At 31.1% G+C, this 17,304-nt stretch overlaps 1 protein-coding gene across 1 annotated transcript; it reads left to right on the top strand.

Annotated features, from left to right (window-relative positions):
• Positions 1-14,058: 14,058 nt before the first annotated feature.
• Positions 14,059-17,019, top strand: LOC127093897 (terpene synthase 10). Its single transcript, XM_051032792.1, has 8 exons — positions 14,059-14,087; positions 14,238-14,293; positions 14,421-14,681; positions 14,986-15,361; positions 15,506-15,724; positions 15,813-15,951; positions 16,082-16,330; positions 16,604-17,019. The coding sequence occupies exons 1-8, from the start codon at positions 14,059-14,061 to the stop codon at positions 16,907-16,909; spliced, it is 1,635 nt and encodes a 544-aa protein (XP_050888749.1). The 3' UTR covers positions 16,910-17,019.
• The last annotated feature ends 285 nt before the right edge of the window (positions 17,020-17,304 follow it).

Genomic DNA, 17,304 nt, shown 5'->3' with positions numbered 1-17,304 from the left:
CCTAAGCAAATTTGGAGTCAAAGAGAAACTAGGCATTGAGCCTTTAGAGTGCTATAAAAGTCAAAGAGCAACTAGGCATTGGGCCTTTAGAATGTTATAAATGTTGAAGAGGATTTTGAAATGACCAATCTCTAAAACTCCTTTTTATCATTCTTGATTGTTTGATGGAACTTTTTAATGTGTGTGTTCTTGTGCTAGGGATTCCAATATTGATCCTAAGTGTGGAACCATTGCCATGTTCACCCAAAGTGAAAGAGACAAGATGCATTGAGGATCTCTTAAGAGACTTGTTTGATTGTTGCTTGAGCTTACTATTATTTTGCTTGCATATTCCAAAGGATGGGAGCTACTTGGATCATCAATATGATCTCAAGAGGGGAACTCCATTTGTGGTCTTGTTTCTTATCCCTTATCTCTTGTATGATTAGGATTTTAGCCATTCTTCTTCTTCCCTCCACTCTAACCCAAGCCAAAACTTTTTGTGCAAACATTTAACACTTGTTTTCAAACATTAGAACCTTAAGCCTTATGCTTTTGATTTTCAAACTTTCTTTTCTTAAACACTTATTTTGAATTGAATCTCTAAGTCAACTTGGACCATGTTTTGTAAATACTCTTCATTGGTAAATATAACCCATTCAACTGTTTTTTTGTGGTTTCAAAGGCCACTTTCTTAAGTAAATTTTTTCATAACCTTTAGCTATTAGGTTTGAGTTATCCTTGAGGTAGATGTAATACTCACTTATATCCTTAGTGATGGGCAATGAGTCTTCCATGCTTATTATAGGGTTAACCCCTCACTAGCATGTTGAAGCTACCCTCATATGGTGGATTTGTGGTTTTAGGTTGAATTTTCTCCCTTGGATAACAAAAGACCTTAAGGCTTTTGGACCAACCAATTCACCAACTCATTTTGAGATTTTTACCTCGAACTACGAGGTTTTGATCCTAATCTTTTTTAAGATGGTACGTAGGCAATGGGTTTATCCATTCAAACACAAAAATTGTAAATAAATTGTATATTCTTTTCTCATCTCCCCAATCATGTTTGCACAAAATACTTTTCACAAATACCAACCTACCTTACAACAAGTACGAAAAGGGCTCCCTAGGAGTACCTAGGATGTTTTGGTTGCTTAAAACCTTCCCATTGCATAACCAACCCCCTTACCCAAATCTCAGACATTTTTTACTAGTTTTTGATTCGATAAAACTTTTAGGTTTTTGTTCGCTTTCTAACCATTCCTTTGGATAAATAGAAGTGCGGTGGCGACTCAACTTGTATGGTTTACCTTAGATTTAGTCAATATCTCTAATGGTAACGAATACCCCGCTACAATGAGAAACATAAATTGTGAGAGATAAATCAAATAGTGTAGCGGTGTATTCGTTACCTTTAGATTTATTGACTAAATTAAAAGTAAATCATACAATTCGAGTCGCCACCGCACTTCTATTTATCCAAAGGAAAGGTTAGAAAGCGAACAAAAACCGAGAAGTTTTATCAAATCAAAAACTAATAAAAATGTCAGAGATCTGGGTAAGGGGGTTGGTTATGCAATGGGAAGGTTTTAAGCACCCAAAACATCCTTAGTACTCTAAGGGAGCCCTTTTTACAAATGTTGCATGGTAGGTTGGTATTTGTGAAAAAAATTATGCAAACATGATTGGGGAGATGAGAAAAGAATATACAAATTATTTACAATTTTGTGTTTGAATGGATAAACCCATTGCCTACGTACCATCTTAAAAAGGTAGGATCAAAACCTCGTAGTTCGGGGTAAAAATCTCAAAAGAAGTTGGTGAATTGATTGGTCAAAAGCCTTAAAGTCTTTTGTTATCAAAGGGAGAAAACTCAACCCAAAACCACAAATCCACCATGTGAGGAGAGCTTCAACATGCTACTGAGGGGTTAACCATATAATAAGCATGGAAGACTTATAATCCAACACTAAGGATATAGGTGAGTATTATATCAACCTCTATGATAATTCAAACCTAATACCTAATGTTTATGAAAAGCTTTAACACAAATGGCCATTGGAACCATAAAACAATTTGAGTGAGTTGGATTTACCAATTAGAAGTATTCACAAAAAGGAAGTCAAAGTTGACTTAAAGTTCAATTCAAAATAAGTATTATGAAAAAAAAATTGAAAAAAATCAAAGGCATAGTGCCTAGGTTTCTAATTTTGAAAGTAATGCTAATGTTTGCACAAAAATAGTTTGGCTTGGGTTAGAGTGGAGAGAAGAAGAGAAGGTTAGGTCCTAAACATGCAAGGATGAGGGAAGAGAAATAAAACCACTTGGAGTTCCCTTCTTGAGATCATAAAGATGATCCAAGTTGATCCTTTCCTTTGGACTTAGCAAGCAATAAGCAATTAACTCAAGCAATCAAGCAAATATTCAATCAAGCTCTTAGGAATCTTCCAATTGGCTTTTGTCTCTCTTATCTTGGATGCTCATGATAATGGTCCTTCTAAGTAGCTCAAGTTTGGTATCCCTATCACAAGAAGACACAAATCAAAAAGTTGCACAATGCAATAAAAAGAATGGACAAGAGTGAGTTTAGAATTAGGGGTCCTTTCAATTCATCTTCAAGATTAAGCATTCTAAAGGCATGAGGCCTAGTTGCTCTTCAATATATTAGCATTCTAAAGGCATGAGGCCTAGTTGCTCTTTAAACTCCATTTAGCATAGGTAAGGTCCTAAATCTAAGTCCTTTCTCCATTTGCATTGGGTTCACACAAACAAAACAAAACAAGCACAAGGCAATAGTATATACACAATAATATGCTCAAATGAGCAAAAGGAAAATTGCATAAGCATAAACATGAGCTCAAGTGAGCAAAGGGCAAAGACAAATGAATTAATGAGCAAGAAATTAAATTGCATTAAAGTAAATTCCAAGAATTAAATGCTTCAATTAAAAGTTAGTGATTAGTAGTTAGTGTTAGTGTGCCATAAGACAATTTAGCGCTATGTTAAGCAATCGTAAGTGGACTAATGTAGTAGTCACATCTATCTGAGGCCGGTCAATAAAACTATAGGCAAATAAATACAAGTTAGAGATCATGACTAGTAAGCCAAGCTCCTACAACTTGCCATGCCAAAAGAAAAGAAGAATGATCTTGTATGGATTTAGGTTTTTTGCTTGACCAAGAAGCAATCTATCTTTATGCAAAGCAATTCACTTGATCTTTGATCAAGATGAATTTGATTTGGATCAAAGAAGGTTAAGCCTCTCATATGTCAAGGCTAACCACCAATCATTAACTCATTGGTCAAAAGGAAAAAGAAGAAGAAGAAGAAGAAGATGGAAATGGAATGTATACAATTGAAATTCAAATGACATAAGCAAAATACATTGATCAAACATGAATGGAATCAACATCAATCAATGGTAAACAGAAGTGAGATGAAGCTTAGAAGTCAAGAAATAACAAAAATATTTTTGGTATTTTTTTGGAATTAAAATAATACTTGAGATAAAATAAACAAATAAAGGTCAAACTTCAAATCCAATTCAAATCAACTTGGAAAAGTCCAATTGGATCATCATAAGTCTAACATGGTCAAACAAGGTTTGACAAAAAATTTCATCATTTTTTGGAAAACAGAAACTAATTTTAAATAATTAAAAATGAAGAAAAATAATATAACTGAACTAAAATCTCAAATAAATCTCAAATCAATTAAGAAATTGAGGAGAATATTTTTCATAGATCCATCATCATCCAAAGATGTTAAGAAAATATTTTTGGCATTTTTGAATATTGAAAAGTATTTTAAATGAATTAAAAACAATCAAAAATGAAATAATTCACAAAAAATATTAAATGGAATCACAAAAATAATAAAAATCATTTTTAGAAACTAGAATTTAAGAGAAATTTTTTGCAATTGGTCCCATATTTTTGTGATTCCAAATAAAGAAGTTATGAATTTTTAAAATAAAATGGAATAAAAGAAATTAAAATGGAAAATCAGAAAATAGCAAAAATCCACAGCGCTTGGATCCCACTTCATTAATTGACGTGGCTGATCACAAGGCTGGCAGATGTGCGCGCATGATGGACCTTGGTCAATAGAGAAACACATTGCATTAAATAAAATCAATCAAACCAAGAGCCAGGATTAGATCTGGGAGAGTGAATACAAGGGCTCAGGTTCAAACGCGTGGGGACAGTGGTGGAAACCACTGTCTTCTCCAGCGAGAAGGCCAGTTCCGGCCACCTGTTGCAGGTTTTCAAACCTCAACAAAAACACGCGATCTATACATCATTCGAAAGTTGGGGTGATGTACATCACCCCTATAACCTTAATTTCTACTCAAGATCCCTATAGAGAAAGAAATCTAAGATAGAAAAATGAGGTGTTCAATCTGAACTTGCTCAATTCACAAAATTAAAAGCACAAATCAATTGCCTCTCATATGAGGACTTCAGAGGTACCAACCAAACCAAATAATGTTCAATAACAAGGGAGATTCGAAGGAAAACAATTGGAGAATCAACCTTTAAAGTGCAGCTTTTCATTGCTTGATCCAATCCAAATCTTCAATGCAGCTTGATCTTGAGGTAATAAGGAAGCAAGGCTGAGGAACTGTAAGTCAAAGATCAACCAATGAAGTTGAAATTTGAGCTTGAAAAAATGAAGAGAAAAATCAGAATTCCTTTAATGGAGGGTTGGGGATTCAGTTGTGCAGAGCGTCAGGCACCTTTAGGTTAAGATTTGAAGTGAACCAAGCATTCGATTTATAGCCAAGGTTGATGCAAGCAAGGAGAAAACTCGTGTGTGCATGAGCTTGGGTCCTCCATGCATGGGCCTGTACAGGCGCATGTGAGGCTCAAAACCAATTGCATTTGAGTGTTGAACACTAATGAATGAAGTTTGGACGTGCAAATAGCAAGGCAATGTGGTATGCAAGAAGATTTCCCATGTTATGCATAATTGAACCCAAAACTTCACCTCTTCGAAAATGCCATTTGGAAAATTGAAACATAGGCATGTGGGTAATGGCTGGAAAGGTCTTAACATAAGAAACAAATGTTATGTTGATCAAAAGTACATTTGGAGTGTGGAAAATATTGAAAACTGGCCATGAAGTTCAATGTACAAATAATGTATATGGAAATTTGCCAAAATGGACCAACTTCAAGCCCTTCTGTTTCAATGATGCAAGTCTCAAATGACAAAACCTCCAACATAAAAGTTGTAGATTTTTTCAAGAAAATAAATTTGGACTTGAATTTTGCATCATTTGTATTTTTGATGAGAAATTTATGGGCACTTGAATTTGGACTTTTTCACATTTCAATGACTTTGGTCCAAAGTGACCTATAATGTTTTGTATTATCACATGTATTTCTTTTAGGATTATAAAATTTTTCCCAACATAACAATTGAATTAGACATCTTAAACTTTCCAATGCACTTGGTCCCACCTCAAAATCATTAAAAATGAATGAGTTAGGTTCTTGGGAAGTTAACCCAAAATTAGGGTTTCAGTCAAAATGACCTATAATGTTTTGAAATGAATGACAAGCTTCCATGTATCAAATGGATTTTTGATGAACATGAAATTTGTTCATATGGTTCTTAAGAAATTTTTTTATCTTGGGGGAATCTTCATTTGACAAACACATCAAAAGTTAGGTCTCAGTGGATTTCAAAATAGTTAGATGATTTGACTGATCAACTTCTCAAAACCAAACTTCAAACCTTGATGAATGAATGGTTGAGGACACTCACATAAGCTCATATATGCATAAAATGATGAGTGAAATAACTTCTCTTGATTTAATTTGATCATAGGTTGAGGTTGCTTCATGAGCAAGGCACGGTCAATGCACAGTTGAATTAGGGTTTCCTTGGGAAACAAGCCTCAAGCCCCTCGGTTTATCTTGATCAAATTTACAAATTGAGATATTTGGGAGTCATATATGATGATTGAGAGCTTTGTGAACCATTGTCATGCTTGCCTTCATCTTCATTTGGCCACTTCAATGGGCATAGGGGCCTCCTAGGTGCCTTGGATCACTTGACTGCTTGTGCTTAAAAAAAACAAAGTTAGTGACATATTTTTGTGCTTTTGGTTAGTAAACAAAATAAGAAAAGCAATAATATACAATTCAAGCATGCTTTGTGGTCTCAAACCAACTCACACAAGTCCCAACCCCAAGGTAAGGAGCCAAGATGTTATGATCCTTGAGGCAGATGTAAATGAGCAATGTTATGATACCATGAGGGATCTTAGGGTCAAAATTAGGGTCTTACAAATAGACTTAAGGTGATAGCTTTCTCAACACTCCCCCTCATACGTGATAGGTTTCTCAACATTAAAGGTATTTTAATAATTTAATAATTACTGAAAATATTGAGCTTAAGAGCGGAAAAATAAAATATGATTTATTTAAGTTATTAGAAATAATTAAATAATTTTGATTATTTAGTAATAATTAAAGAAGATAGAATTATTAGAAATAATTCACATTTTTGAGGATTTTTATTAAATAAATATTTAATTAAAAAATTTATTTTAAAAAAATAAAGTGTTATATTATATTTGAAAAATAAAGTTTTTGAAATAAAGATATGAGCATCAGATTTATTTGGGGGGGTGAGTGTGAAGGTGTAAGTCCAATTGGGATTTGGAATAAAAATTATCTTATTATATATTCCAAAAGAGAGAAGCTAAATTTTACGTAAAAAGAAAATTAAAAAGTTGGGAGCTGCTGATAAGAGAATTGGGATTGCACAATTCTTTGGGAACCTAACGTAGAACAAGGAAAATATGTAATTTCGAGGCAGGGAGAATTTCTTTACTGATGATTGATTATAGGAAGTCAGTGTGGTGAGGGGTCCTTACCCTTCCATCAGTGTTAGGGTTTATGCTCTGTTTCCTTTATTTGATGTGTTTGGCTAAATAAAATTGGGGGAAAACCTTAATGGCATTGATTGATAAATGCTTAGTTTCTTTGTTTATAGTGATGACCAAAAGAGATTTGGAATACATGTCATATGGTCACCGATAATGATTTTGTTGATGCATAAACATATTTGCTTGATATGAATATAGGTTTGGTTGAATATGTGTTTTACTTTGTGCGGGTTGTATCCTTTTAGAGTTTTGTGAAAATCACATTTGTGATATTTTGAGGTGAATAGATAATTATGAGTTGTGATAATTGTGTTTTACTGAGCAACCTCACTTGGTCTCTTTTTTTCAATTCCCTGAAATTATAGGATCGATCATTTTTCCATAAAGTCAAAAATCAGAAAAATTGGAATTTATCAAAAATAGAAAATTTTATGTAGACATAGAAGGGGATTGATCGTCTTATGTCATGCATAACTTGAGTTTGGGTAGAAATTATCACAACTGAAATGAATAGAACTAGAGTTTCGTAACTTCGCTTGAAGTGCGGTTAAGTGCATTTAAATAAGGGTTTAAAGAACTTTCAAACCGGAGAGTTTCATAATTTTATCATAAATTTATAATATTTTGTGTTATTTTGAAGTGAAACAATTTTCGAGTTAAGTCTAGAGATTAGAAAAATCCTTTAGCAATATAAGGAATTAAACATAATTATAAATAACTTAAAATTCAGTTAGTGATATGTTTCTAGATTTGAGAATTAGGGATTCTGAAATTTGTGTTTTGGGTTGATTTGAAATGATTATTGAAAAATGGTAACCGTTTACTTGATCTCGTTTGTAACAATGTTTATCGGTTTTTTTTTATTTTGATAAATGGATCACCAATTTCAAAATATAATTTTGGGTTGGGTTTTAAAGTTTAGATTAATTTGGATAGGAATTTGATTCATGGTTATTGGTTATTTTGCACACCCCTATATATATATATATATATATATATATATATATATATATATATATATATATATATATATATATATATATATATATATATATATATATATATATATATATAAATAAGTTAAGATCAATTTACTTTAAATCATAATCTTTAAATTGAATCTGATGTAATAGTTAATTAAATAAAAATCTTAATTAATCATTAAATCATATTAAATTTAAAGATTATGATTTGAACTAAGGTAAAAAAATTTACTCTTGAAATAAGTTGATCCCATATATATATATATATATATATATATATATATATATATATATATATATATATATATATAGGAGTGTGCAAAATAACCAATAACCATGAATCAAATTCCTATCCAAATTAATCTAAACTTTAAAACCCAACCCAAAATTATATTTTGAAATTGGTGATCCATTTATCAAAATAAAAAAAAAACCGATAACCATTGTTACAAACGAGATCAAGTAAACGGTTATGATTTTTCAATAATCATTTCAAATCAACCCAAAACACAAATTTCAGAATCCCTAATTCTCAAAAATCCAAACTTTTTTCATCTTTTTTTCTCTTCATCATTCTTCAAATTTCAAACCTGCATCGTCTGATTTTTCAGAAGCTGAAACAAAGATTGTCCGGTGTATCTTCTACCAAATCCCTACCCTAATCTTTTCTTCTCAAACCCTTCAACTTGCAACTCAAAATTACGATTTTAGGGTTTCATGGAATCATCTCAATCAAAGCTTTGAAGTAAGTCTCTCGACGACGACATGGATTCCCCTAAGAGCTACAGTGTGAGTATCATCTTACTTTCCAGCACAGTGCCTTTATTCTTTCTGTGTTATCGGAGTGATTTTGAAAATACCAAATTCAATATTATGAGTATAATGCAATTGTTGAATGATTTTTATGTTAATTGGTATTGTTTCGTGGTTTTTGGTTTGTGAGATGTTCGGTGTCGATTTAAAGCTAGGTTGTTGGATTTGGTAACATGTTTCTATTATCGGTGGAGACATGGGATGAATGATTTGGAAGGGAACTTATCTTTTATGGTATTGTTGCTTACTTGAGATGGTTAAATTATGCTCTTTGTTGAATTGGACTTGTTTCATCTGTTATTGGAGTTTACTTGTCATATGAAAGCTTGTTCTTCTTAGAATTTGTCTTATGTATGTTAGATCACTGTTTTTCTCTAAACCTTTTGATCTTTTCATCTTCATTTTGAAAGATAACTATTCAATTACATAAATTCAAAGTTCAATTTGGATTTGTTTTATGTCGTATGTGTTGGCTGGAAGAATTCAAGTCGCTTTTCCATGTCCCTTTGTGAGGGGAAATACTGTTCAGCTTGAAAATGTATTGGGAAAGTTTCTGATTGACATTAATTTCATTCCTTTTGTAAGACTAATAATATCTATAGTACACATCGATCGAAAGATTTTCAAGTGGAAATGACAATTGTAACATGGTTCACCATCACTAGTGCAATCTTTGTCTATGCCTTTGATGTTTGGAATTGATTTCCCATAGACATAGAAATGGTATAACATAAAATTTATTTGTCATATTTTTGTGTCGATCTTTTGCAGACCTTCATATTGGGTGGAACACATGTCATTGGACAATGAATCATGATTAGATCCACCCGACATAAGAGTCTGACCTGTTACTGGACTTGTAGTTGCTGACTACTTTGCCGCATGATACTTTGTTTGGGCTATTTTAATTGCTAACTTGGCACGCATTGGTTATGAAAAAATTAAGATGTATGACTATTGGTTAACAGTTTGTGTTTCTTAATAAATGTGTAGAAGGTAAAAGTTTTCATTACAATATTCAACTTACAATCTACTGTTACATTGAAAAACAGTTTGAAATCCTTTACTGTGTGTTCACACCAAAAGATATGCTATGTACCGTTACATTGAACTTTGTTAAAATTTTAAGCAGCAATTTTGATGCAGTATGTTTGTGTCCAATGCGAGTTGCTTGATGCAGTTACCATGTGATGTAGTAAGTTGTTTACAATGTGTTGTCATGCAGTAGGTTTGTTGACAGAAAAATAGACCACAAAAATCGAAAGCATGTCAAATGGTGTGAATGTTCATGCCTTTTTAGGATATTTGTTCATGGACCTCACACCATAAGGATTGATGTCAATAACATTGTGACTGGTCATTAAAAAGACCATGAGGTGGTTCACAAACTTTACTATAAAACATAAATTGGAGTTGTGGATAAATGTAAATGTTTGTTTTAAAATAAAGTCAATTGTGTGTTTTTTTATTGTGTTTTTTTTATCATAATTTGTTTTCCTATTTTTAACAGAATCAAGATGACTAATGTTGGTACAACTTATGCAACATCCGAGAATACAGTTTCAACCCCTCCACCTACAATCTCTAATGAAATGCCACCTCCTCACACTAAGAAGCGAAGGAATCGTTCAGAGGTTTGGAAGCATTTCATTGTATCGTCGGAAGAAGAACAAAAAGCTTCGTGCAAATACTGTGACACAAAAATTTAGTATAATAATGGAACTAGTTCCATGCATGCTCTTGTATCGAGATGCCTTGTTTACAAGAGGCAAAGGACATTGTCTTGTACGACAAGTGTTGAAGAACATGTTGGCTCTCCTTTAATTGTAAAGTTTGACCAAGAAGCCATTAGAAGAGCAATGTTTAAGATGTTCATAAACATGGAGATTCCTTTTCAGAAAGTTGAACATGAGTCTTTTCATGAATTTATGAGTCTCGCATCACCAAGATTTCAGATTTGTTCACGCACAACACTAGCGCGTGATGTCTTGAAACTATGGGATAGTGAAAGAATGATTTTGAAAATTTTTCTCTCTCTGAATTGTCGAAGAGTTTGTCTCACTACTGATATGTGGACTTCTTCTTGTCAAAAATTGAGTTATATGTGTGTGACAGCCTATTTCATTGATAATAATTGGCACTTACAGAAGAAGATTTTAACTTTTTGTCAAGTCACAAGTCATACAGGGGATGCTATTTGTGCAACAATGGAGATGTGCTTGAACAGTTGGGGGTTAAACCGTGTGCTTAGTTTTACAGTTGATAATGCTTCATCTAATGACGTTGGGGTTGAGCGTCTCAAGAGAAGGCTTTTGTCTAGGAATAGTTTAGTTATGAGTGGAAACCATTTTCATATGCGGTGTTGTGTGCATATATTGAATTTAGTTGTAAAAGAAGGTTTGAAAGACATTGATGGCTCTATTGGTAGAATTCGTCATGCTGTGTGGTATGCTAGATCTTTTCCTGCAAGGCTTGCTAAATTCAAGGCATGTATTGTTGAGGAAAGCATGGATTATAAAGGTTTAGTTTGGCTAGATGTTGAGACTCGTTGGAACTCAACATACTTGATGTTAGTATCCGCATCAAAACATGAGAGGACCTTTGAAGAATTAAGTTTTCGAGATAAAAAGTATGTGAGTGAGTTGACAAAGAAGGGGAAAGGTGTTCCGACAGAAGAAGATTGGAAGCATATTAACTTAATCATCCCATTCTTGAAGTTATTTTATGATGCTACCTTACACATATCGGGGTCATCTTATTTGACAAGCAATATTTATATGTTTGAGATCCTGGGTTTTGGAAAGAGCATTGTGGATATGTGTGCGTCTGAAGATGAGCATCTACGTTTAGTAGCTCAAAAAATGAAGAAGAATTATGATAAATATTGGGGAAATCATGAGAAGCTTAACATGTTGTTGTTGATTGCTCTAGTATTCGACCCTAGGCGCAAGATTAGATTGGTCGATTGGATGGTAAGGCGATATTATAATAAGGATGATGCTGACGCCTTGAAAGCAAATTTAGAGTCTAGCTTGAAATCTATATATGAGGAATATTGTGTTGGATTTATGCCTCCTCAAGGTAATTCAGATGAGTTGCAATTTTTTGGTGGTTTTAGTGATCCTTATGGAACTGATGAGTTCTATATTTCAGAAGGGTGTGACAATGCGGATAATGAGTTAACTACTTATCTTGGAGAGAAGTTAGAGCATAACATGGAGATAAATGTTCTAGAGTGGTGGAAAGTGAACTCTGGCCGATATCCCATCCTTTCAAACATTGCAAGAGACATGCCGGCTATACCTATAAGCACAGTGGCTTTTGAATCTGTATTCAGTACAGGAGAAAGGGTGCTTGATCCATATCGCAGCTCATTAACACCTACAACAGTCGAAGCGTTGATATGCACCCAAGATTGGCTCAAAGGAACATCTTCTTCCTTGATTACAAATGAAGATTTTGATATTCTTGAGAGATTTGAGCAACGTATGATAACTAAGTATATTCGCTAATGTATTATTATTTATTATACTTGAGGCATAATGAAATCTCTTTATATGTTTTATGGAATTACTTTATACGGAAGATGGTGCTAGCTGTTCAACCTCTTCAACTTCTGTTACACTCGAAGATGATTTAACGGTAAAGAATTCTAAAGTTTGTTTTTGCATATTCTACTCAATTTATTATATGTGCATTTTCTGCACTTGTGGGTTTATGTTGTTGCGTGATTTGTTTTGACTTAATGTGCTACTGAATCTTCCCTTACACGGGTCTCATATTTTTGTACTTTAAACTAGGATCCTTAACTTGAATGTATTCTTTTTTGAGATAATGAGTTTGAGTTAGATTTTGTTCAAGACATGGTCTTAGAAATCGGATCGTCCATGTCTTAAAATGTAAAATATACTTGTAATTTCACTGTTTTCACTTTTGAATATGCTAACATTCTTGTAATTTCATTTTATTTTATGCAGCATTAAGCTTATTGCATAAGAAGCTGATTAATTGCTTATGGAACTAGAAGTGAAAAAACATAAAGATTCTTCATGTTTCATATTTTGTTATATTCATAGTGTAGGTTGAAGAATTTTATTGTTGTTAATTAGTCTAGTAACAAATTCAATGAAATTATTTCTGTTTTTAATCAATATATTATTTGTGGAGATTATGATATTGTTTGTGGAGATTATAAGAGTTAAATTTAAAGCAGTTTTTTTAAATAACTATTTTTAACATAAACTAAGTTTAAAACTAGTTGAAATAAAAAGGCAAGTTAAAGAAATTAAAATTATTTTTGCCATAAAATTATTCTTTTTAAACCTGATTTATTTTTATAATTTTTTTAAATTGTTTTTTTTTATAAAATTGTTTTTTTTTATAAAACTGTTTTTTTACAGAAAATAAAAAACTGGTTTGAAAAATACCGATTTAAAACACTTTTTTTAAAATTGATTTTTTTTCTATCTTATAGGTAATTACTTAATTTTGATTTTTCAGATTGAAATTTAAAAATAGTGATTGATTTCAAGAGCGATTGGATAGAGTTAAGAAGTTGTTGGAATGAAAATTAAATTTGAGGGAAATTTGGTTTTAAAATTGATCCAAACAAAAATTAATTTTTTTTAGTACAAACCGGTTATTAACCAAACCGATCCAAACATAAACCGATTTTAAAAATATAAACCGGTTTTATCAAAGTGGTTTTAAAAACCAAATTGATCCATATATTTGATTCAATTTGGTTATGGTTTTGAACCATGCGATATATATATATATATATATATATATATATATATATATATATATATATATATATATAGATATATATATATATATATATATATATATATATATATATATATATATATATATAATATATATATATATATATATATATATATATATATATATATATATATATATATATATATATATATATATATAGATATATATATATATAATATTATATATATATATATATATTATAATATATATATATATATATATATATATATATATATATATATATATATATATATATATATATATATAGATATATATATATATATATATATATATATATATATATATATATATATATATATATATATATATATATCATTTTGAAATATAATAATTAAATCATACATAAATAATACATAGTAAAATATTGCAACATGTGATAGTTTTTTTGGCCTGTTTACTTTTTGCTGGCTTTTGTTTTATGCTTTGTAAGCTGGCTTGTGATTTTTTCTAGTTTTGTTTTAAAATATGATTATGTTCGTACCCTGATTCCTTATATAATGCTTGCGTTAGGTTTCATATATACTACAACATTTCTCCAGACACTACACATTTTATATTCATTTCTAGCTAATGGCCTTGCCCATATTTTCATCTCCTTCATTTACTTTTAACAAAACCTTTTTTCCCAAAAATAGGTCATTATCTCTAGCAATATGGAACTCCAATTCCCCTCTTCCAATTCAATGCAAGACAACATCTGAAGTCGCAAATGATCATCATAATGAAGCAATTTCTAGACGATCTTTTACATACCAGCCTTCAATCTGGACAAATGATTATATACAATCATTAAATAGTGAATATAAGTTATGATTATTTAATACTTAATTTTACATTTATTTATTTATATATCATCCATGCATTTACTAATCATTGTATGTTTACCACGAAAAAATCTCTAACAATTAGTACTTCATTAATTAAATTTATGCAGGAAGAAAGTTATGCAGAGAAATGTGGAGTGTTAAGGGAAGAAGTGAGAATGATGTTCAACAAAATAGAAAATGAGGTTGATCAATTGGAGTTTATTGATGTAATCCAAAGACTTGGAGTGGCTTACCCTTTCAATAATGAAATAAGGAACATATTGGACATTATTTACAACAATCAAACATCAAAGTTGGAGAAGAATTTACATGCCGTAGCACTCAAGTTTAGACTCTTGAGACAACATCATTATGACATATCTACAGGTTAATTAATATTTTAACTTAAAAGAAAATTTCAATGATATTACTATCAGAGTTTTAAAAAACAGTAGGGTGACAGCGAAAACGGTATTGATAGATGTTGATACCAATAATGTTATGTCTTGAAGAATAAATTGTATTTAATTCAGTGCGAGGACCGTAATCAATATTACAAAATTTATACAAATCAAAATAGCAAAAGTATTTATACAACCGTGACTGTTTTATTGCGACTTTGGATGCAAAATAAGAGATCATAATGATATAAATTTGTATATTAAGTTAAAGCTATAATTTTTTGTTGCAGATGTTTTTGATTGCTTTCAAGATGAAATTTGTGGTTTTAAGAAAAACCAAATACTTGATGTTGAGGGAATGTTGTCAATGTATGAAGCCTCATTTCATTCATTTGAAGACGAGATTATATTAGACAAAGCAAGAGATTTCACATCAAAGTTTCTCAAAGATTTTTTGAATCAAAATGGAGATAGTCATTTGTCACTTCAAATAAGTCATGCTTTGGAGCTTCCGCTACATTGGAGAGTTCCTCGATGGGAGGCTCGTTGTTTTATCAATATATACGAAAAACAACAAAATAAGAATAATGTTTTGCTTCACTTTGCTAAATTGGATTTCAACATTCTTCAAAGCATCTATCAAGAAGAACTTAAGTATACGTCGAGGTAACAAAAGTTCATTTTTTAATTTCTATAGATTTGATACATCAATTATTCATTTAAATTAGATAATAAATTTTTATTTATAATAGTGACATCTGGAGATATAGTATCGTTTATTAATGTTTAAATTTTCTACTATTTTTTAAGATGGTGGAAAGGAACTGAAATTGAAGAAAAGCTGAAATTTGTTAGGGATAGGCTTGTTGAGAACTTTGTTTGGAACGTGGGAATGAGTTTCAATGCAGAATTTGAATATTTTCGAAAAGTTCTAACAAAGGTTAATACTTTAATTACCATAATTGATGATGTTTATGATGTTTATGGAACCTTGGAAGAACTAGAGCTCTTCACAGAAGCAGTTGACAGGTAATATTATTATTCCAAAATAATTTTTATTATTTTTCCATTTTAAATAGTGAATAACTATCAATATTTTATTTTGTTTTTATTTTAGATGGGATCTAAATGCCATAGATTCTCTACCAGACTACATGCAAATATGCTATCATACTCTCTATGACTTTGTCAAAGAAGTTGAAGTTGAAATATTGAACAAAACTGGGCACTCTATCGCTCCATACCTCAAAAAAGAAGTAAGGGTTTCTTTTATTGTTTAATGGTGATAAATTTTAAATCATGGATGTTTTGCATGTTCTGAAAGACACTGATTATATATATATATTTGGTATAAGATTATGTGCTTATGATTATTACGTTTCATAGTGGACAGGTCTATGTAAATCATACTTAATTGAAGCAAAGTGGTATCATAGTGGATATACTCCAACCTTTGAGGAATACATAGAGAATGCATGGATATCTATAAGTGCACCTCTTATGCTTGTTCATGGTTACTTTGTGATACCAAATGCATTCAAAATGGAAGACTTGTATCATTTAGAAGAAAACTCGGAAATAATTCGATATTCATCAATGATTTTACGCCTTGCTAATGACCTTGGAACATCTAAAGTATGTTTTCAATTTTAATCTTATTCTTTAATTTTTTCTAAACACAATATTTTAAGAAGTAAATTTTTAGTTATACATAAGTTTTAGTTGACTATCAGTATCTTTGATATAATTTGGTTAATTTTTTTGAATAAAATTATTATTAAAAAGAAACATTAAAAGAATAAAACCCACTGAAAAAACTATTGAAAATAAAAGCTTTACACCATTTATACGAAGTAAAAATGTAATCGAATCTTTAATATTTCACTAATTTTTTTTTTTGTTTTGAAGCGTGAAAATGTGACAGGTGATATTCCAAAATCAATTCAATCTTATGTGATCGAAACGGGCGCTTCTGAAGCAGAGGCTCGCGAGCATATAAAGTCCATAATGGATACAATTTGGAAGAAAATGAATAAAGAAGCTTGTAATTCAGTTTTTTCTAAAAGTTTCATAGATATTTCGATAAATCTGGGTAGAATGGCATTATTCATGTACCAGCATGGAGATGGTCATACCATTCAAGATCCAGAACATCAGAATCGTATTCAATCATTAATTTGGCAGCCTATTCCTATAATATCTAAGCAATATTAATGGTTAAACAATAGTTTTGATGTGCTTTTAGCCATCACAATAGCTATCTGTTTGTAAATTTTATATGTAATATGTTTTAAAATCAATAAATGAATAAATTACAACTTCTAGTCATTCATTTGTGTGTCTAAGAGTATTTGTTGGAGTTAATCTTCGACTAAAAAAGACATTGAACCCAGTGGATAGTAAGATGCACACTCGCAAAAAGTTGTGAGACGTTGAATATCCAAATCATATAAAACACACTTGCAAACACGTATACGTAGTCACATATTCACATGTCCAATGATTGGTAAGAGGGACATTTTTTATCATTGCCTAATTTGTATCAAGATCAACAACTCGGATTGGGGTCGTAAACAGTTTAAAAGAAATGATTGTTGGTTCGACGATAA

The sequence above is a fragment of the Lathyrus oleraceus genome, chromosome 6 (assembly GCF_024323335.1).
Source record: "Lathyrus oleraceus cultivar Zhongwan6 chromosome 6, CAAS_Psat_ZW6_1.0, whole genome shotgun sequence".
In the NCBI taxonomy this organism is placed as follows: domain Eukaryota; kingdom Viridiplantae; phylum Streptophyta; class Magnoliopsida; order Fabales; family Fabaceae; genus Lathyrus; species Lathyrus oleraceus.
The sequence above is the reverse complement of the archived record's forward strand: the minus strand, read 5'-3'. Positions and strand labels throughout refer to the sequence as shown.

Bases quoted from the DNA above. Each gene is read 5' to 3' on its own strand.
- LOC127093897 (XM_051032792.1), top strand. From the start codon at position 14,059: ATGGCCTTGCCCATATTTTCATCTCCTTC. The intron at 14,294-14,420 runs AGTTATGATTAT...TTAAATTTATGC, and splicing joins ATCATTAAATAGTGAATATA to AGGAAGAAAGTTATGCAGAG. The intron at 14,682-14,985 runs GTTAATTAATAT...TTTTTGTTGCAG, and splicing joins TCATTATGACATATCTACAG to ATGTTTTTGATTGCTTTCAA.